General features: G+C 38.4%; 1 protein-coding gene across 2 annotated transcripts in view; it reads right to left on the bottom strand.

Annotated features, from left to right (window-relative positions):
* CUL3 (cullin 3) overlaps nucleotides 1–23704 on the bottom strand; it is a 112387-nt gene that overhangs the window by 53123 nt on the left and 35560 nt on the right. For both annotated transcript variants that reach the window (XM_075530390.1, XM_075530391.1), the window contains exon 3: nucleotides 8350–8463. In XM_075530390.1, coding sequence (XP_075386505.1) covers nucleotides 8350–8463 — 114 coding nt within the window. The remainder of the gene's footprint in view (nucleotides 1–8349; nucleotides 8464–23704) is intronic.

Here is a 23704-nt window from a genome sequence, read left to right as displayed (position 1 = left end):
AAGAGATGTGTCTTAAGATAAAATGACAGACACTTAACAGTGAAAAGTTGTTAGAGTAATACCAAGAAAGAAGTATTACTAAAGATAGAAAGGAATATTTTACTAAAGTAAAATTAATTCAACAGGAAGTTAAAACAATTCTAAATTTATAATTCCCTTTATAATAAAACCTCAAAATACAGGTATCCCCCCTGCAGCTCAAAAGTTCTCTTTATGGAGGGAGACTTTTTAATAACCGATAAATAAATGACGCTTGCTCCAAGTGAGAAAGACTTAAACATTTGCTGGTGAAGATAAGGGAGTGCTGTGTTCAGTAAGGATTACAACTCGATGTAAAGAAAACCAAAATCCTCACAAATGAATCAATAGGTACCATCTTGATACATGGAGAAGAGGAAGTTGTCAAAGGTTTCATCTTGCTTGGATTCACATCAGTGCTCATGGAAGCAGAAGTTAAGATATCAAAAGACAACACAAAACCTCTTTAAAGTATTGAAAAGTACGGATGTTATTAAGGACTAAGGTGAACCTAATCTAAGCCATGGTATTTTCAATCACCTCATATGCATGGGAAAGATGAACAATGAATAAGGAAATCTGAAAAAGAATCAATGCATTTGACTTTACAGCACTGGTGAAGAATACTGAACATCTCATGGACTGGCAAATAACAAATCTGTCTTGGAAGGAGGGTAGTCAAAATGCTCCTTAGAGGCCAGGATGGTAAGCCTTCCTCTCATGTACTTTGGACATGTCAGGAGAGACCAGTCCCTGGAGAAGGACGTCATAGCTGGTCAATTACTGGGGCAGTGAAAAGGAGGAAGATCTCTGACGAGACAGGCTGACACAGTGGCTGCAACAGTGGACCGAAACAAACACAACTGTGAGGACTGCACAGGATCAAGCAGCATTTCATTCTGCTGCACACAGAGTCGCTATGAGTGGACCTGACGGGATCCGGTACCTACAACACTACGGTTTGCACGGTACATTAGTCCTCTGCACTAACGGATTCCTTACCAGTTTTTCTATTCTTCATTCTCATTTGCTCTGAACAAGGAAAGGCCAGACAAGTGGCATCTTAGATAGCAGCTAGCTGTAGACCCTAGTCACAATAGACCACACTAGGACGGGTAAAGAATCAGTGACTTTTCAGTTAACAGCTAAGTGCTTCACTAATGCACACCAGTGAGTATTTCAAAATTATGCTTGGGACAACAGGATTATCTGCCCAAGATGTTCTCCACATTACAAAAAATGTTCAATCAATGAGCAACTTGGAAGAGGATCCATGGTTATTTAAACTAATTTTTGGTATATAGTGAATACATATTCAGTAAATATTTGCTGGATGAATTAATTTATACTAATAGAGCAAAAGTAAATTACCTTAAGTTAATCATAAATTTGTTAAACAGAGCCAATTATTGTGATTTTTCTGTACTGAGGTAGAAGAGGAAATAGGTGAAGATCATAGGCTTTGGCATAATGAAAGACGGATTCAATGTCCTACTCCAGAATTTAGTAACTCTGCAATCTTCCAAATTAATCTCTCCAGCTTCAATTCTTAGCCACTCACCTCTGTTTTGTCTTCTGAAAAATGATTGCAAGACCCACTTCCAGGGTCAGTGTTTAAAACCCAAACAGTAACATCCCATTGTACTACTTCGCAAGCTACTGCTTAAAAATAACAAAAAGAAGACTATTTTTGAGGATTTAATGAATTACTATACTTAAAAATGCATACAGTAAGAGCTATGGAAGTGTTATTTCATATTAATCCACTCTGCCACCAGAGCTCTTTAGGGATAGTATTAAGTGGACTGATAGTCCACCAAGGTCCTGTCAGCATATTTGAAGAGTTCTTTAAGAAAAGTCATCATTAAATGAATACGAACTATAATACCACCCCTGCTCCAGTTGTCCTTTGGTACCATTCCTAGATACCAACAGTTCACTTGCAGTTTTGAAAGAAAAGGGATTAACTCAAAGGATTAAAATGATCTTACCAAAGTATCTTTAACCAGACCTACAGGTGTGCTTCAAAACCAAGCTCACCGCAACTGAGTTAATTTCTGACTTTCGGGCACCCTTAAACACCTTTTAGACTACATATAAAGTCAGATCAGAAAGAAAAACAGTCTTTACCAGAGAGGTCAAATGACTTACACAAGTAACAAGATAGGAACAAAAATTCACTCTCTCTTAACTCACCATTAAATATTTTTTCACAACTGTAAGCTTCTTACATTACTGGCAATAACCCAATTTAGATACAAAATTTCACTTTGTTTACTACATTAAGAAATGTATGGTCTATCTTTTCCATAGTGGACTGAAGTGATCTCCCCAGATGTTTGGCAACTCAATGGACCCAGAGAACCCCGCAAAATCATGCAAACCAAGGCTCAAATCCTCCGTCCGTTTTAAGAACAGCCGTGAATGTGCCTAGGCCATCACGAACATGCGCAGTCCCCAGGGATTTGAAAGATGTCACTTTGCAGAAGCAGTGTGTGCCCTCATAACAGGAAGAGTGGTGGAGTGGGTAGGTATTCCTCGGCCAACCAGTGGGGTTGGACACAGGGCCAGTGGCCCAAAAAGAATGCTGAATTTTTGTTGAACATGCTCACAATTCAGAAAAGAATGCTGATTTAGGTGTGGATTCTCTGGTCATTGAGTACGTCCAGGTGAACAAGACGTGTCGCCGATTTACAGAGCTCATGGGTGGAATAATCTATACACGAGCTCCCGGGGCCACAATGAAATGATACTTCCTGAAAAGGAACAAAGAGTGCCTGAACCAGAAAAGGGGATGCACAGAAGAAAAAGATATCCCAGAAGAAACGGAAGCAGCAGAATTTTATGGTTGAGGAGTAAGAATTAAGCTAATAGAAGTTCTTTTAAAAAGAAAGCAAAGAGCGGAAGAACAGAAAAGTGTACTCCATTTTTTATTATACTATCAGGGCCTACACTTCATGCTGGGCAGTGCAGACACTGAACACTGCTCCCTAGACACATCAGTGCACAGAAACGAACAGCCCAGTGGGCACCTGGGTGGGATGTTTATGCTTTTAACAATCTCTTATGAAACAGGAGCTCAGAAAGAACTGGGAGAGAGAGAAATCAACTAACATTTTATTTTCCAATAATTATAATGATACCCTGGCTTTATTTCATATAAAGATCTACTATTTGGCCTTTGCAATAACCATGAAACGATACCGGAACAATATATATTGTCAGTCACTGATGCAAATTTAGAGCACACCGAGGGGAAGGCTGTTTTGAGCAGACATTTCTTATAAGAGTTGGTAAAAATGTTGAGCGGGTGTGATTGTAATAGACTGAAAGCTACTGAGTTGTTTTATCCTAAGAAGTTGCAGTATATAATTGAGTATAAGCTGACCTGAGTATCGGCGGAGGCACCTAATTTTTACCACAAAAGAGGCATTTAAAATGTGCTGAAAAACTCGGCTTATACATGAGTACATACGGTATATTAAAACAGAAACTGTGCCACGAAGATTCTTAAAGCAATCGGTGTTTTCCTAAAATGTAGCTATTTTCAAACTTCCATGAATGTGCAATCTAGAATACGAAGAAAAACACTTTGTGGGTATGAAATCATAAAAATCTACAGGAGAAATAATATAGACCCACCAATTCCACTGTCTTTATGCAGCCCAACATATAACCACTACCGTACCAGGGCTTTGATTCAGTCTACAGGACTCCTCAGACTCCCAACGTAACACATGCTCCCTGTCAGTTAAAGTTCATGGTCCCATCTCCTTACTAAAATGACTCAGGGTATTTCTAAAGTACACTCTTCAGCTTCTCTCTCTCCAATATGCCAGCTTATTTATCCACCTTTAATGGTTTTCCAAGCTCAAGAAAGCCGTGGCTTTTCTTCTTTTCCGAAGTAGTAAGCATGTCCCATGGCACCTAGACACGGCCATCTCTTGGCTAAGCGAGCGGAGTAGGTGGTGCATGAGGAGAGAGGAGCATCTGCACCGCTCCTTGCTCAGATCTAAGGGTCCAACAGTGAGAGGCAGTGTTCATAGTAAGAAGCCGGAATAGGCCTGAGTAAATATAACCAGGACAGTGAGGGCATGTATGCCCTTTTCAGTAGGTATTGTAAGCTGCAATGTCAAGGATAAGGATGATAGTTGCCAAAGTAAATAACATACACACAAACGGGAAAAGCATTTTTGGCTTTTTGAAAATTTAAAAGTACTTTATCTTGACTAAGGTATTAGCTATATAAGCATACATTGTCAAAAATAATTTTGAACACATTACTTTCATATATTTTGATGTACATAAATTTGACTTCAGCTCCAAGAGGCATTTCTTTAACTAAACCCAGACCACTATACATAAAACAGCAAAATAAAGAGATTTATATTTAAAAGGAAGTAATTTTTAAAATATCACTTTACTGGGACCTCATACAACTCTTATCACAATCCATACATACATCAATTGTATAAAGCACATTTGTACATTCGTTACCCTCATCATTCTCAAAACACCCGCTCTCCACGTAAGTCCCTGGTAACAGCTCATTTTCCCCCTTCCCTCCCCCCTCTCATGAACATTTGATAATTTATAAATTATTATTTTGTCATATCTTACACTGTCTGACATATCCCCTTCACCCCTTCACTTTTCTGCTGTCCATCCTCCAGGGAGGAGGTTATATGTAGATCCCTGTAATCGGTTCCCCTTTTCTACCCAACCTCCTGGTATCGTCAGTCTCACCACTGGTCCCTGAAGGGATCATCCATCCTGGATTCCCTGTGTTTCCAGTTCCTATCTGTACCAGTGTACATCCTCTGGTCTAGCCAGATTTGTAAGGTGGAATTGGGATCATGATAGTGGGGGAGAAGAAGCATTAAAGAGCTAGAGGAAAGTTCTATGTTTCATCATTGCTACACTGCACCCTGACTGGCTCATCTCCTCCCCACGACCCTTCCATAAGGGGATGTCTAGTTGCCTACAGACTTTGGGTCCCCACTCCGCACTCCCCCTCATTCACAATGCTATGATTTTTGTTCTTTGGTGCCTGATACCTCATCCCTTCGACACATGATCACACAGGCTGGTGTGCTTCATAAAGTAATTTTTTAAAACAAAGATAATACACTTTAGTTTCTGAAGCTAGAGTAGCATATCTTTTTAATGTGCACTGGATAAAAGCACTGGTCTATAAAAAAGGGAAACTAGATGAAATCTTGTGTATTAATATTTTTTTCAGATATGGGGGTCCATTTTTACAAGAAGCTGTTCTAGGGATTGGAGACAGAGAGATGATACAGGCATTGTCCACGGGTTCAAAAGTTCACAGTCTTGCATGAAAACAATACACTAAACTATTGTTATTAACAATTGTAATAAATTCTGTGAAGGAACAGTACTGGTACAATGAGAGCGACTGCACGTGGAAGAAGTATACAAGGACAGCTTGCCAGAATTTTAGCCTAAAACATGGAACGATGAGTAGAAGCAAGCCACACGGAGAGGGGAAACTTTCTGGAAATATTTCTAAACAGAAGACAATTGAGGATTCTAAGATATACTAAGATACAAAATACCTCAGAATAGTATGTATTATAGAATAAATAGAGGATTCTAAGATTGAAGGCGGAAAGAGAAAACTGATATATGAGGCAGCAACAGCAATGTATAATGAGGAAAAAGAGGCAGAAGAAAGTGTCCTAAAAAGGGGCCCCTGACATAATGGCATAAGCTGCTGAAAGAATAGTGATTAAAAGCTTATCTGAACCTACTAAGTAAATACCTCTGAGAATATGAAAGGAGTCGCCAATTAAACATTTGAAGAGTTTGAATCTTAGAGAAAAGCCGGATTCACAGAGGTACTGAATGAAGTCATGAGTAAGTAAGGGGAGGTGAGAGCACCAGAAGAAAGTCCCTAACAAAGTCCCAATAATGCCTCTATTGAAGGAGGGGCTAAAAAGGGACAGCCAGAAAAGAAGAAAGGATACCAAGGGAGTGCTCTGTCTCAGAAATGAAGAGTACCAGAAAGAAAATGATCGACCGGTCCAAATGTTGTTGATAAGTCAAAGACAATAAAAACTAGGACTGATCTTGGCATTCAGAGATATGCTGACATCAGGCACGACTGAATTGAGTCGTTGAGATAGAAGCTTGACCGGAACATACATGTTCACAGTGAATGGAAGAGGAGAAAAGGGATGGATGGAGCACACGGCAACACACCTCAACAGACACTCAGCTAGCTGTGAAATGAGAGACTCTGGCAGTGCAAGGATCCATCACACCTTTAACAGAATTTTGTTTTGAAGATGTAAGTGGCCTGAACGTGTCTAATACTAAGATCCAGCTGAAAGGCAGAATCCTAAAACACGTGTGAATACTTTAAACTCTGAAGGTACTAGACCTTAAGAGGGATCTATAGCACAAGTGGAAGAGAAATGGACTTTTAATAGGAGGAGACATTGTCCTCCATCAAACAGTAGGAAAAACAAATGAAAAATTCGAGAAAAGAAAGTTGTAGATCCTGTGAAAAGAAGTGACAGCAGTTCCCAACGGATGCTTACTAAGTGTGCTAGGACCAGAGGGAGAGCTGAAAAGACTGGGCAAAAATGAATGCTTTCAAAGTGGGGAAGTGAGTTGATAAAAGGGAAAAAAAGTTACAACTGCTAGGCAGTATGGAAGGTACCCTGGAGACTTGTGACAATAAGACACAGAGACACTAATCTGTCCTCTGTGAGCAGAAGTCCTAGAGAAGTCCTAGAGAGGTAAGTGGCTGGGTTTACCCAGGATTGTGGCACTAGTAAAAGGCACAAGAAATAGTCACTTTTTAATATTTTAATATTTTTAACACTTCTATGGGTCAGGCCTGAAGTGAACATGTACCATTCACGTAAGCCTCATCCCTACTCTAATTTACACAATTTTATTTTTAGTCTATAAATGGAGAAGGTAAAACACAAACTAATTACCCTCTTGACTGGTCACATGAGAAGTAAAGTTTGAGAGTCTATAAAAAGGAAGAATTGAAACTGTTTTTAGATCTTTCTTCTATCAAGAGGAATGAGCCATGACATTACAAGTGGTTTTTTCAGTATTCGACAGTTACTATGACATTGAACACATTTACCAAATCGAGAACTAACGAGAATTATCACCAAGCCAGCACATTTCACATTTATATACCAGATACTGTGATGTATGTTTTCATACACAATCTCAACCTCAAAATGACACACCAAAGTGACTCCATATCCTGATGAGGAAAATAAAGTTCATAAAAACTACATAATTTGTTTTACCTTTCATCAAGTCCCTGACAAATGAAGTGGCTTCTCCCTGATCTACTCAAAGTCCTTAATAAAACTAAGAACAACAGGAATCTCTTAATTCCTGAATAGAACAAAACTTTACAGCTATGTTTGCATTGCTTTTATTATCTGAAGTTAAAAAAGAATTTAAGGCAGAACTACAGCCTACTTTAATCCGCATGACTAAAACTCAAAACTAAATAAATTAGAATAAAAATGAGAAACAGAGGTAAGATCTTGGAAGAAAATATGCATACCCCATTCTCAAGCATAAATGATGTGATAAAACAAATCATGTGACATAAAACAATCCACTGGATCAATAGTAGGGTTTAATAAATGTAACTTCATTCTTTAATCTTACTAGTTAAGACAACAAAAACAATAGGTTAATCTCCTTGAAAGTTCTTAAACAGTTTAATTAAATCAATTTTTCTCAAGTTACCCCGCCAAACAACATTTTTCTTGTGGCTGATATAAATAAATACAATCAACTCAAAATAGGCAATAATGGGCGAAAAATGGAATATGTATCTGAATAATCCAGTTCATTCAACAGACTGGTTATAATCACATACTGCGATCAAATCTAATTTATTATTAGAAATCTGCAATTAAAATAGCTGACACCTATTAAGAGTGTAATTACTACATAATGTGTATTAATATGACATTTCTGAGACGGAACACTTAAGAGAATAATTGACTCCATCTCTCATATAGTTGTTCAAATACTCTTACTCAAGATAAGTAAAACTTTTAAAATATTTCCTATTTTGGAGAACAATACTAGATACTAAGTAAAAAAGAATGAACATGTTCCATTTCAGTTTTCTACTCTAACAATTTAGTAACTATATAAACAAGCTGCTATTCACACAGGCTGAGCTTGGTCCTTGGCAAGGATATAGTCTAAATAACCGTAAATGACATCACACAGTTGAGAGGCACTAGCTAACCTGACAGAAAGGCACTGTTAGGAAGTAACTTCTTAAAGAAAATTACAAAAAGTTGTACTTACCATATACATTAGTATGTCTCTAATCATCACCATGGCTGTTTGATGATCATTCCAAGCTTGATTTAGCGTTTGAAGAAAGTTGTTATTCAATGAATTTAGTACATCTTCTCGCACCTAATAACAGAAGAATTCATTACAGTTCATGTATACACACACATATATAAGCATGAACATAAGTCTTTTCAATAAACAATGAAGTGCCATCCTCAATTTCAAATTTTAAAAAATGTTACAGGTCACAAGAAATCTGTTAAGCTATACCCTGATAATTACCAATTCTCTGTGTGTGTGTGTGTTCCAGACCATCGCTTAGCCTGCAGAATCTTAAAGTACCTTCCTAAGTATTTCTCAACCCTCCATTGATAATACACCAATCAGAATAAAATCCAAAATCTCCCTAATGAACTATACAGAACTAGCCCCAGACTACTGCCTCACCCGAATTTCCTACCACACCATCCAAAACACCCTTGACTATGAACGAGTGTACCAACTTTGGAGTGGGACTATTTCTACTCCAATCCTAATTCTGTAACTAACTGTGTGACCTTGGGTAAATTATATAAATTCTGTAACTCTTTTTTCTCACATGTGAAATAGTATCCATCCTGTAGCATTGTACTAACATTAAATTAACACAATTAACTCACTAGAACTCAGCACTCAGTAGACAGCCAATAAGCATCAACATTAACAGTCAACTTTAGTCACAATGGCCTCATTGCTGCGTTTTCACTGCCATTTCTTTGGGATCTATCCACATGTTCATTCCCTTTATAGTCTGTTCAAGTTTCGCATCCTATTTTTCCAAAACCAACTAAGCTCTACCCCTTCACTCTACAGATGTTCTTCGTAGTACTTAACACTATCTAAGCACTACACCAGAGTTTTAAAAATTTCTCCCACTAAAGTACAAGTTACACGGTAACAGGATTTCTGGTTTTTTAATGTATACACCTTTGCACCTAAAACAGTGTGTGGAATTTATCAAAAGCCAAAAAGCAAACCCACTGCCATTGACTCAATACTGACTTATAACTGACCCTGCAGTAGAGAGTAGCACCCACGGTTTGCAAGGCTGTGAATCTGTTCAGAGCACATTGCTGCATCTTTCTCCGGTGAAGTGGCTGCTCGGTTCACACTGGAAACGTCAAGTAACTGACTGTACATGTGCCACCCTTTGATTCATTATCTGCAATGCCTTTCTAACCCGCTTCTGTTCATAGAAGACTATACAAAATAGCAAGAACCTCTTTCCAGAGTTCACAAGCTTAGCACCACTTTCCCCAAGAATGGGCTACTATCCACTACTCCCTCCTGATTTGAAGAGACTGACTCTGAAAGCAAATCTAGATTCAGTTTCCCTTTACCACAAAGAAGTAGCATGCCTGTCCTCTTAAAGTCCTACAGCACTTTGGTACTCAATTACCATCTCCTCTCCCGTTAATTAAAACTCAACCCATCCTCCAAAGTCTAGCAACTCTAAGTTAACTCCAGTCTAAACAGACATCTTCGATCTGCAAACATCCTTGACTGTAAATAAAGTGAAAGAGTCATGTTATTTTTTTAGGTTGGGGAGAATCTGAAGTCATGTGTTTTTTGAGATACTTGACTTTTTACATCAGTGCTGAGCAATATAGCCACCCATAGAGCTAAGTAATAAGTAAATGTTAAATATAACTGTATTACATTTTGTATTAGATCTACCTTGAACAAATGCCACCAAAAGCCAACAACAGAAAGCCAAAAAATAAGTCAACAACAGAAAGAAAAACTATGGACACTATTAAGGGAGTAAGTTAAATTGAGATATATCTAATTAATTTTTCTTCATAATATGGGGAGGGAGGCATTATTAGATGTTATGGATAAAACAGTACAACCCGTCTACAAAAAATATATGAGAAATACCATTTTACTATATAATTTAGAGTTTTATTATCAATTTAAGTTTTTCTCACACAACTAAGTGCCTTGATTTCAAGATATATCACCCCAAACCTTTATCAAAACCATAAGGGGAAAACTGTATCAAGCAAGATAAACACCTATCAGTTGATTAACAATAAATATTGTTTTAAATAATAATTTTATACAAATTGACAATAAATTATTTGTTCCAACTCAGCAAAGTCCAGCACTTATCAGATGCAAACGCCAAAGGCAACAATCATTAGGAAGAACAGTAAGCTGAAAATGTGCCTATTTACAAAATTCTTCACTGAAATACTAAATTCCGCACAGCAATTACATTCACCAGCTCTACTCCACAGCATCTAGCCATTCAGTGTCTGCATACTTCTTTGTCATAAAGTCAACGTATGTGTTAACTATAAAGTTACCTTGACTTCTGAATAAATATGCAAATGTGCTGGGTGCACTTGTTGAAAGAACGAAAACTAAACAATTAAATTAAAAGTTGTTATAAAATATGAATGTTCTTTACTATCACTGATTTATACATTTTTAAGATAAAATATACTAAGTTTAACTGTGTCCTTATACCTGACTTGTAGCAAAAAAAAACAAGTAGGTAAGCAAAACAGTATGTTATAAAAAAATTTCTTTACTTGTATCACACTTCAAAAGATTATCCTGACAAAACAGTGACAGTTTTACTAAGTGGAAAACAGCTATAATGAAGAGTTAGAGTTTTTCATATTTTAAAGTTGGCATCCAAAACTCAAAACCATACTCACAGCCATGATGTCAACACCAATGCATATTAACTTCCACTTTCACTTTTAAAATATTTCCTTACTGTATTAGTCTGGATACTTTAGAGAAACAAAACCACACAAACTCATATGTATAAGAGAGAGTTTTATATAAAGAATAAGTGCACATCAAGAAAACATCCCAATCCAGTGCTGCCCAAGCCCACAAGTCCAAAACTAACCCATTAACCCGTATGTCCAACACCAATCCACAAAGTCCTCATCCATCTCACAAAACACATACACTATGATGCTAACTGCAGGAGGAAAGCTGAATCAGTGAGTGTGTAAACATATCAGCACTGGCAGGGGTCTCCACACTATTGTCCCAGCACCCAGGGCTGTATCAGGGATAGGTCCATGTGGCTTCTCCTCAGGGATGTCTTGCAGGAAATCAGCCTTGTCAGCTGAAGCAGGGAACTGGCTAAAGCAGCTGCACCCTGGTCTGACCATCAGAAAGCAAGAGACCCAAGAACCAGAAAGGCAAGGCTCTCTGAGCCATTTATCTCCCCGCCCTTCAATTAACCCCACATGTATCTCCCCACAATAAACCAACTACCTCACTTACTATTGTTATGTAATCAAGAGTGAAAGTTATTTAATATATTTTTTATTATATAAAGTTGGCATATTGTGGTAGTTACATAATCTGGTATCAATTACTTGAGAAGATTAAGAATGAAGGGGTGGAGCCTAGTTTGTCAATTGGGTAATCAATTGCCAATGAGGCCTCTGTGTGGGCATGGCCTTCTCCTGAGGATTCTGGGAACTCCTGGATTTTCTCCTTGAGAGGCAGGAGACACTCTTTCATTCGGCGATCCCCTGAGAGACGATCTACTGACAAGACACATGGCACTATGCTAATATACCCCATGACCTAGGAACTGGAGAAGCCACATGGAGACCTCCTGCCAGCGCTGAGATGTCTATAACATCCACAAGACTTCCCACCGACTGGCCTGCGATCAACCAGCACTCAGTATCATTGCATGTGTTTCATGGATCTAAAGAGGACTTTATAGATTGTTATCGGACACAGACATATGGGCTAATATCGGACTTATAAAATTGATGTGGACTGGGCTAGGATGTGTTCTTAATGTATAACTAAATAAAGTTCCTCCTTATATACATATGGATGTCTTATGAATTGGTTTCTCTAGTCTACCCAGACTAACACATATAAACTAAAATATATCATGTATTTGAACTTTCATAATAGTAAGGAAAGCTTCAAAAAGAGAAAATACAAGAATTAAAAGGCGGAGTAAAGCTGTTCCTATTGTATTCTAAAGCACAGCAAAGCAAGTGCTGTAAAAGGCAGTGGAAGAATCCAAGGGGCCAGAGGCTCAAATAAAACTGAAACTAGGATTATTAAGTAAGGAAGGCTTCATGAAGACTACTTCAGATAAAGAGTACGAATGTGAAGGTCAAAGCAAGAACCAACCAGAATGAACAAGAAACACCAGAGGTTAAGAGTAGTTTTCCCTTCCTCTGAAGCTCCTCAACATGAGTACAGTAATACTAACAATACAATTCTGGGTTCTGAACTTTTAAAGTAACACAACATTAACTTCTGGTTTAGGAGAAAAATGTCCATCTATAATGTAGGGTCTTCAAAAAGTTCATGGAAAATACCTATTCTGACAAACTATACATGGATTCAAAAATATTGCACCAAAACAAGTTCATACTAACACAACATATTTGAACCAGATCCATTCTGCAGCACCAACAAGCAGCAACAGCTTGAAAAGAACCGCTATTGGGGCAACATGAATTCTACTAAAATCTGAGGCAAGAATACACATCAAATTTATGATGAAGCTTGAGTGGAAGAATAAAAAAATCATTGGTGCTTTATGAAAAGTTTACAGATACAATACGCAAAGATATTCATTTTAAGGAGGAACGAGACAATGCTGAACAATGGCTTGTAGCAGCAAACCATCCAGATCAATTTGCAAAGAAACCATCTTATCTGTGTCCTAATTGATGAGGACCTACAGTTAAAACCAGAAACAACAGCCCACACGATAAATATCTCAACTGCTTCAGTTTACTGAAATTAAAGTCGCGTAAACTCTCCACTCAATGAGTGCCAACACCGTTGTGCCCGGATCAGCTAAAGACAAGAGTTTTCAATGGAAATTTTGCAAAAGCAGGATCAAGATCACAAATCATTTCTTGGAAGAATTGTTAACAGGAGATGAAGTATGGCTTCACCAAGAAAGATCCTGAAGGCAAAGCACAACAATGCCTCATCAAGAGAAAAGAGCTGTCCAGTCAGAGCAACAGTGGGCTGACCAATCAAGAGCAAAGGTCATGTCAACAGTTTCTTGGGATAATCAAGGCATTTCACAAGTTGACTTTCTGGAGGGTCAGTTCAGAAGCTTATAGTTAGTGCTTTTAAGGATTCCCAAGAGTTAATCCTGGTAAGATTTTCTATAGGCACAGGGAATCCAGGGTGGACGCTACCTTCAGGACCAGGGGTGTGAGGGGCAATGCTGGCAGAGTGGAGGGAGAGTGGGTTGGAAAGGTGGAACCGATTACAAGGATCCACATGTGACCTCCTCCCTGGGAGATGGACCGCAGAGAAGGGGGGAAGGGAGACTCCGGATAGGGCAAGATATGACAAAATAACAATCTGTGGATTATCAAGGGCTCATGAGGGAGGGGGGAGCGGGGAGGGAGGAAGAAAAAGAAGAGGACCTGATGCAGAGGGCTTAGGTGGAGAGCAAATGCTCTGAGAGTGATTAGGGCAAAGAATGTAAGGATGTGCTTTATACAACTGATGCATGTATATGCATGGATTGTGATGAGTTGTATGAGCCCCTAATAAAATGTTTTTTTAAAAAAGAGTACAAGATGATCACAAGGTCTTATAATGAAGATATTTTTTAAAAACCTGAAAACTACACTGGGGAGGAAAAGGCCAAGAGAGTTGTGCCTGGGAACATTCCCCTTCACAAGAGCACAGCTGCCACGATGAGGGTAGCAAGAACGCCCAGAGTCTCACCATCCCCATTCTTTCCTCCTGCGACTTCTTTTCTTCCCCAAACTCAAGAAACATTTCAAAGGAGTACCATTTAAGTCGAGTCCCACAAGGATGCCAAAACCGCCATTTGTGATACTTACATTGAAGAGTACAGAATCCTTCCATTCAAGGTTAGAGAAACAAGATTAGTAGTGTACTGACCTAGATGGAGGTTATGTCAAGAAGCAATAGCATCCATTTTAATCTTTCTGTTGAATAAAATTTATATCATTTTCTAGCAATACTTTACCTTCACACACACACACAGTGAAATGAAAACTTAGGTTACAAAAAAAACCTCCAAAAATAATCACAGCAGCTCTATTTATAATTGAAAAAAAAGTATATCATCCAAATGAGTTTCAACAAGTAAATGGGTAAGAAAATAGTTGTATCTTCACATAAAAGAATACCACCTCAGCAAGAAAAAGGAATCAACTACTGATATGCACATCTGTTTGGATGAACTTCAAAATAATTATGCTGAAGAAAAGAAGCTAGGCTCAAAAGATTATGCCCTGTATGATTCCATTTATGCGATATTCTTTAAAACAACAAGTTATTGTGATGAGACGGATCACTGTTTGCCAGAATTTGGGATTAGAGATGAAGCTAGAAAGGTCTAAGAGAGTAAGTGTTCTGGGGTATGGAACTGTTCTATTATTGCAAATGTGTTAAAATTCAGGGAACTGTCGAAAGCAAAGGCTAATTTTTATTATATAGATTTTTTTTTTTAATTTTCAGAGAATGTGATTCTCAAGTTGGGGTCCCGTTTTATTATGTCATAATATTACTATGATCAACATAAGCTAAAATCCCATGATCTTTATTCTTAAAAACAACTTAAATACCAAATAAGTAAAGAATTATTAACCAATTTGAATAAAGCAACCTTATGAACTATGCAGCAATTTAAATTGCAATACTATCTCCTTCATTTGTGAGTATAGTTTTTTATAATTTTTTAAAATTTCAGTTGAGATTTTTTAAAAAGGCAATCTTTTATTTTTCAATGCTGTAATATGCAAAACCTTGGTGATAAGTTCATGTCCAAGATCCATTTAACATATTCTCAAATCAACGAAATCAAAGGCATAGGGAAGAGAGCAAGGGGTGAACGTAGAACTAACGTGGGAAGACCAGCATGACTGGAAGCTAAAGGCTCCGTGTCTTTGCCCTACGTTTCAGATACAAGTGTCCGCAGAGCCAGTAGGTCCCAGTTGACTGGAAGGGAGTTGAAGAACATTAGCAATTTGCATAGAAGCCCGCTAATATATTACTTTCCAGGATTGAAATATTTTCACTTTCCAAATTCATCAGCTAAAACGAACTATAAAGAAGTTATTAATAATGCCTATGGAAACTAAAAAGGATCAATGCACGAGATTTCAAGATTTGAGGTAAAATAGAATCCAAAGATGATGTTATGAGTTATTAAAAATGAAGAGTTTCCTTCTAAATAATTTCCAAAGATTTTAAAGTGTGGGTAATTTAGTCCAAATAAGAGCCAAATCTCTACAGTGTTAAATTTATTCATTTAGAATTTACACTGAAATATATGTCACTTATCAAAACACAAAATATTGCATGGTATTTACACACAAAGCATTAAAAGGTACCACATAGGTGTGTGTATGTATGTATATATATATATACCATATTAAATGAAGGGGGAAGTGCACAGTGGAGACCCAAGGCCCAAGTGTCGGCCAATGGAGATCCCCTCATAGAGGGGTTTAGGAGAGGAGATGGGTTAATTAGGGTGCGAGGTAGTACCGATGAAGAACACAGCTTTCCCCCAGATCCTGGATGCTTCCTCCCCCCAACTACCATGATCCAAATTCTACCTTGCAGGGCTGGATAGGGCAGAGGCTGTACATATGAGGGCTGGAGGTACAGGGAATCCAGGGTGGATGATACTTTCAGGACCAAGGGTGTGAGGGGTGATGATGGGAGAGTGGAGGGTGAGTGGGTTGGAAAGGGGGAACTGATTACAAGGATCCACATGTGACCTCTTCCCTGGGAGAGGGACAGCAGAGAAGGGGGGTAAGGGAGACTCCGGATAGGATAAGATATGACAAAATAACGATGTATAAATTACCAAGGGCACATGAGGGAGGGGAGAGAGGGGAAAAAAAAAAGAGGACCTGATGAAAAGGGCTTAAGTGGAGAGCAAATGCTTTGAGAATGATTGGGGCAGGGAATGTATGGATGTGCTTTATACAATTGATGTATGTGTATGTATGGACTGTGATAAGAGTGTATGTTAAAAAATAAAAAAATAAAGGTACCACATATGTACTATTAGTTATAAGAAGCATGTATACCCTTAGAAATTGGTTCTATATTTTGAGATTCACACAAAGGGTAAAATAATCAAAACCGTTTTTACAGAAATTGCTGTTTCTATTTATGACTTTCAGCAAATCAGTTAACACCTTTCCTATGACTGGAGGTAACTTAATTAAGTGGCTTTTACACCAGCTCCAATGATATGCCTAAACCCCTGGTTTTATATGATTTAATTGGGAAGGGATGAATGACTGCTAAATGCTTTTCTGATTCTACCCTCTAAAATTTAGGTTATTTCATATACTGAAATTAATATGCAATGTTTATTCTGATCCACAATAGTATAGTCCAAGTTTCCACGTTGACATTTAAACTTATTCACATTCTTGTCATCATTCATGCATGACCTGTGGGTTTATTAGCAAATTTGACCAATTATGTAAATCCTTTTTTACAAAGGAATTCCATTAAAAGAATAATTGAGGACTGTTTCCCAGTATAACTTTCTACATCAACACATTTGAGTTGGCACAAGCCTGTAACGAAAGAGGCGCCTCACCGAAGAGAGTGTGGACGGGAGCCCAGACTTGGGGGTAGGAAGAGTGTCTCCAAACGTAACACAGGATGAGAGGCAAGGCGGCAAAAGCGCTCTCTCTCCCCCTTAGCATGCCTGGCTTCAAACGTGGAAAAATGCATAGTGCAATGGTTTGATAATCTTATCAGTTATATTATATTCTGAATAGTGCAGAGTACGGATACTGCTAAAACTCGTTGGCCTCCATCCAACTCTCAGCTCCAGCACTTAAACTGTGTGGCCTTAAAATGTGAGCAAATTACTTATTTATTTGTACATTATTAGTTTTATCGTTTATTAAAGATGAATAACAATAGCTACTTCAAGTTTTTGGAATTAAATGAATTAATATAAAGTGCTTATAGAATAGTGCGTCACAGTAAATGCCATTTAGTGTATGCTATTAAATCTGCATTTTAGCAAGAGCTCCACAAAATTTTTGTTTTGAAATTTTAGTATAGAACACCTATACTCGTGTACTATATTCCACATTTTTTCAAATTCACTTTACACTTGATTCTTGCTTTCCTCTCTTTTAAAGAACAGAAAATTTTATGAATGAGTCATTCACTTCATACTCGAAGGAATTCTGAATTCAGGAAGTATCCTATTATTTGTGCATTTGACGTAAAATTTTAAAATAGATGCTGACATCTCTCTTAACACATATAACCTTAAAATCCTTGTATTTTGAAGAATTTCTGGTACAATCAGGAAGCTGTCAGGTCTTACAGCTATTGTAAACCTCAACTTGATGACAAAAACCATTGCTACCAAGTTGATTGTACATTATCAGGATTCCAAGACTGCAAATCTTTACGAAAGTAGACTGCCTGTATCTGTCTTCCATGGAGCAGCTGGATGGTTTGGACCACTATTTTGGCTAGCAGCCTGAAACTCACCAATCAAGTGACACCTGGGCTCCTTAAATGATGACAACCTAACCCAAACCCACCATATATACTCATGTATAAGCCGATTTTTCAGGACAAAAAAAGGAAATCTTGCTGCCTCCCCCAACCCCCATCTCGCGGGTGATTGCCATTTCTCCACTGTTCATTCAAAGCTCCGCTGACACTGCAGGGCTTTGAATGTTTGTTTACTCACACCTAACTAATCAGAGCCATCTTATGACGTGTATCTTTGAATAAGCCTTTTAAAGATCGTGTGCGTAGGACATGGCATGAATGGATGTCATCTGGTCAAGCCCGACTAACAAAAGGAAGAAATCTCATGAAGCCTGACATAGAGTTAATGCAAAGTGGGTTCGAGATGCATGGGAAGACATTGCAGAAGACATGGTGCGATGTGCCTTCCAGAAATGTAGTATTAGTAATGCTACGGATGGCAATGAAGACTGCGCTTTGTATGAACATGACAGCAGTGATGGTGATGACAGTGATCTCAGTGAGGACAGCGTCTATGATGACCTCACACCAGCTGAAGGTCTGCATTGGGATACTGATGATGATGAGGAATCCAGTTTTGAAGGATTTTAACTCTTTCCATTTTAGCTTGGTTGCTGATTGAGCTCAGGGAATAGTACTCACTCTTAAGCTATCATTATTGATACCTTATTGTTTTTGTTGAACCTATATTCCACTTACTGTGGTTTACTAAAGTTAAATGACTTGTCCTTTTATTTGTTTTTTGTTTAAAATAAATATTCTAATACATTACCCCACTGTTATCTCAATTTTTAGTAATTTTATTTTAATTTGTTTTTATTATTGAAACTCACCAATAACTTCTGCATTTCCCACCCTAGGCTTATACGCAAGTCAATCAGTTTTGCTGGTTTCCTAGGTAATAATTAGGTACCTCTGCTTATACTTGGGTTGGCTTATATGTGAGTATATATGGTAATCTGCCTTTGAATTGATTCCAACTGCTAACAACTAGTGATCCTTAAATGATTAAAATCGTCCTGATATTTTCTTGATTGACAGTTATTCTCATTATTGCTCACCAACTTTTAAAATAAACCTTATATACCAGTATCGTTAACAATGAAATGACTACCACAGGCAAAACATTTTATTATATCAAATTAAAAAACCCTGCTATCGATAATTTTACTAACAGAGTAATCACATTTCAAAGAAGCTACTTTCAATTTCAAACTTCAAAATTGTTCCCTTAGCAGAGAATTCTTTGCTTTACACACTCAAAAAAATGAGATTCTGGATATGTACATTTCTCTCCAAACAGGCAATTCAAATATTTACTGATCCACTCAATGAGCAAAGCAGGGTGCTATCTAGGTACTATGGGGGAACAAGAGATGCACTCTGGCTGTACTTCCCCCAAGACAGATTTGTTTCCTCTTCTGGAAGTCCATGGCACTCACAACATTTGTCACTAGCACTATGATTCCAATGTATCAATTTTTGGCCAAGTCTTCTTTATTCTTGTTCCAGTTGCACATGCTTACAAGGCAGCTGAAAATACCGGCGTTTGGGTTAGGTACATCTTAGTCCTTTAAGTGAAACTATTTTATTTTTTAAATCGTTTTATTAGGGGCTCATACAACTCATCACAATCCATACATGCATAAATTCTATAAAGCACATTTGTATATTCATTGCCCTCATCATTCTCAAAACATTTATTTGCCTTCCACCTAAGCCCCTGGCATTAGCTCATTTTTGCCCTCCTTCCGCACCTCCCTCATGAACCCTTGATAATTTATAAATTATTATTTTGTCCTATCTTGCCCTTCCGACGTCTCCCTTCACCCACTTTTCTGTTGTCCATCCCCTAAGGAGGAGGTCACATGTAGATCCTTGTAATTGGTTTCCCCTTTCCAACCCACCCTCCCAGTATCGCCACCCACACCCCTGGTGCTGAAGGGACCATCTGCCCTGGATTCCCTGTGCTTCCAGCTCCTATCTGTACCAGTGCATATCCTCTGGTCTAGCCAGACTTGCAAGGTAGAACTGGGAGGATAATGGGAGGGGTAGGAGGGGGAAGCATTTAGGAACTAGAAGGAAAGTTGTATGTTTCATCGTTGCTACATCACACCCTGACTGGCTCGTCTCCTCCCCAAGACCCTTCTGTAAGGTGATCTCCAGTGGCCTACAAATGTGCTTTGGGTCTCCACTCTGCACTCCCGTCCTCATTCACTATGATAAGATTTTTTTGTTCTGATGATGACTGATAACTGATTCCTTCGACACCTCGTGATCGCACAGGTTTGTGTGCTTCTTCCATGTGGGCTTTGCTTCTGAGCTAGATGGCTGCTTGTTTACCTTCAAGCTTTTAAGACCCCAGACGCTACATCTTTTAATAGCCGGGCACTATCAGCTTTCTTTGCCACATTTGCTTATGCACCCGCTTTGTCTTTGGCGAGCATATTGGGAAGGTGAGCATCATGGAATGCCAGTTTAATAGAACAAAGTATTCTTGCATTGAGGGAGTACTTGAGTGGAGGCCCAATGCCCATCTGCTACCGTAATACTAAACCTATAAATATATGCACATAGATCTATTCCCTCATCTTCATATATAAATGTATTTGCATATGTACATGTCTTTATCTACACCTCCATAAATGCCCTTTGCCTCCCAGCTCTTTCCCTCTATTTCCTTTGACTTTCCTCCTGTCCCACTATTATGCTCAGTCCCCACCAGGGTTCCAGCAATTCCTCTTGGTTACATTACCCTTGATCATGCCCTACCAGGCCTCCCACACCCTCCTTACCAGTGATTTGGATCACTTGTTGTTCCCATTGTCTCTGGGTTTGTTAACACCACTACCTTTCCCCCCACCTCCCCCTCTCCCATGTCCCCCCAGAACTGTCAGTCCCGTTGTTTTCTCCTCCAGATTGTTCATCCAGCCTATCATATTTAGACAGACCTGCAGAGATAATAACATGCACAAAAACAAGACAGAAAAACCAAGTAACAATATACAACAAAACAACAACAAATCAATGACAAACAAAACACAAGAAAGAAAAGCTTGTAGTTAGTTCAACGACTGTTTGTTGGCTTTTAGGAGTGTTTTCCAGTCCAGTCTGTTGGGGCACCACACCCTGGCCCCAAAGTCCACCTTCAGCATTCCCTGGGGACCTCATCGCTTTGTTCCCTTGCTCTTCTATTGCACCCCCTTAGTGTTTTGCCTCAGTGTGCGCGATCAGCGGGCACGATTCCCATTCTGTGTCTCCAGTGTTGTCCCCTGTAACACTATGGGTCAGTTAGGGACATCATGCCTCATAGTGGGGCCAGCCATGCGTTCCTCTCTGTCAACTGGCTGCTCTAATCGGGAACATCATATTCATGGCCTGGTGGGCCAGGATGTGCTCCACTCTCTCTTCCTCCCTGTTCATCTGCTCCTGTGTGCTCCGATCAATTATGTCTCTCTCCAGGAGCTGCAGATTCAACGCTGTCCTTTGAAATACATTTTTCTGAGGGGAGGGGGTCCTTTATTTTTTAAAAAGTTTAAAAAACAACAGCTACATTTTTCACATAGCCTACATTTTAATAGTTCAATCAGATTAGTAAGAATCATACAATCATCTCCACAATCTCCGAATGTTTTTCCTTCTTGTACCCACTGTCATCAACCCTCACCTCCCCACCGCCTTCCCTGCTCATGAAAGCATTGATGCAGTCACTGCTCAATAGTTCTATCGATCCTGGATTTCATGTACAGAATAAAACCAACCAACCAAAATGCTGTACTCGGCATGATAGCAAGGCTCTTCACATAGCCGATCTGTGGTTAAGACGAGTCACTGGAGGCTTAATCCATGTGTGGACCCTGTGAGTGGACTTTGGAATCCCGCTGCCATCCATAGCTTCCCAGCGACCAACGATCATTCACAGTTAGTCAGCAATTCATATATTACAATTCATAGCCAACCTACAATTGTATAATATCCTTTTCTCAACAAAATTTAAATTCTCTTTACAAATTTAATGGCGTCTTGTGCAGCCAATTTGCCCAATGCAATACATTATTTGATTTGTCTGCTGTATTTGATTTATTGAGCTGATAATGGATCCTAATAAAACAAAATCTTTTAACAATTTCAATCTTCTTTAAGTGTTTCAAGTTCTGTTTACTTTCTGCAAACAAAGTTGTATCATCTGTTTATCTCAAGTTGTTGATGAGCCTTTCTCCATTCCTGATGCTGAGTTCTTCAAATAGTCCAGCTTCTTGGGTTATTACTTCAGCACACAGATTGAATAATTGTGAATATATACTATCCTGATACATTCCTTTCCTGATTTAAACTATGTTTGTATTGTCCAAAGGACTGCCTCTATACAGGTTATACAATGTTATCAGTGGTTTATGATCCACAGTTGAATGCCTTTGCATAGTCAAAAAACACATGTAATCATCTTTCCAGTATTCTCTGGTTTCAATCAGGATCCATCTGACTTTGAATGATAGCCCTTGTTCCACCTTTCCCTTCTGTATCCAGTTTGAATTTCATGCAGCTACCTGTCGATGTCCTGCAAACCACTGCTTTAAATAAGCTTCAGCAAAATTTTACCTGCGTGAGTTATCAACAAGGTGGCTCATTTCCACATTGTGCTGGGTCATCCTTCTTTAGAATGGGCGAAAATATGAATCAGTTCCAGTCAGAACATTCGTCACACACTTTGACATTGACAGTCCTGCATCAGTTGGTAGAAACACTTCAATTAGCATTTTGTCAATTCTCAAAGCCTTGTTTGTTTTTACCAATGCATTCAGTGCAACTTAGACATCAGTATTTTGCCCATTAAGTCTTTAATACTGCAAATCAAGGTTTGGTTTCTTTCTTCAGTTCTTTAAGATTGAGATATGCTAAACATGTTCCTTTGGTTTTCTAACTCAAAGTTTTTGCATATTTCATTATAACGCTTCACTGTCTTCCGATTTATCCAGTAAAATTTTCTGTCAAGCCTTTTTACTTAATTTCTTCTTGTTACTTTAGCTATTCTGTTTTCAAGAGTGTTTTTTGACTCTCTTCTAACACCCACTTTGGTCTTCTCTTTCATTTTAATGACCTTTTGCTTTCTTCATATGTAATGTTTTTGATGCCATCTCACAATTCATCTGTTCTTTGTTCATAAATATTCTATGTGTCAAATAGTTTCTTGATATGCTCTCTAAACTCAGATGGGATATGCTCAAGACATATTTTGGTTTTTTTTTGTGGACGTATTTTACTTTTCTCTTCAGCTTCAACTGTAATTTGCATATGAGCAATGGCTGAGCAACTCCACAGTTGGTCCCTGGCCTTGTTTTGGCTGATAATATAAAGCTTCTCCTTTGTCTCTTCCCACAGATGTAATTAGATTCCTGAGTTGTCCATCTGGGGAGGTCTGCGTGTGTAATTGGTGTGTGTTGGAAAATTCTATCATGTAATCTCTAGCTTCATTTCTATCACCAAGGCCATTATTTTCTAATTACTGTTCTTTCCCGTTTCTAACTTCTTCGTTCCCATTGCCAATAATAATAAAAGCAACTTGACTGCAAATTCAATCCATTTTAGACTAGGTGCTTTAATTTCATCATCTCTGGCTTTACTGGTTGGGTATAATTTCATTAAGTGTTTTAACTGGTCTACCTTATAGGTAGTATAGATGTTATCCTGTGAAAGTCAATAGTGCATTTCAAGTTACATCTTTTTTTTCCCCCTGATGATTGTGATTCCATGCCTCTTGATATTGTCATTCCATGCACAGTATACTATTTGGTTGTCTAATCCCAGATGGCCAGTAACAGTCCATTTC

The sequence above is a fragment of the Tenrec ecaudatus genome, chromosome 13, assembly GCF_050624435.1.
Source record: "Tenrec ecaudatus isolate mTenEca1 chromosome 13, mTenEca1.hap1, whole genome shotgun sequence".
NCBI lineage: Eukaryota > Metazoa > Chordata > Mammalia > Afrosoricida > Tenrecidae > Tenrec > Tenrec ecaudatus.
The sequence above is the reverse complement of the archived record's forward strand: the minus strand, read 5'-3'. Positions and strand labels throughout refer to the sequence as shown.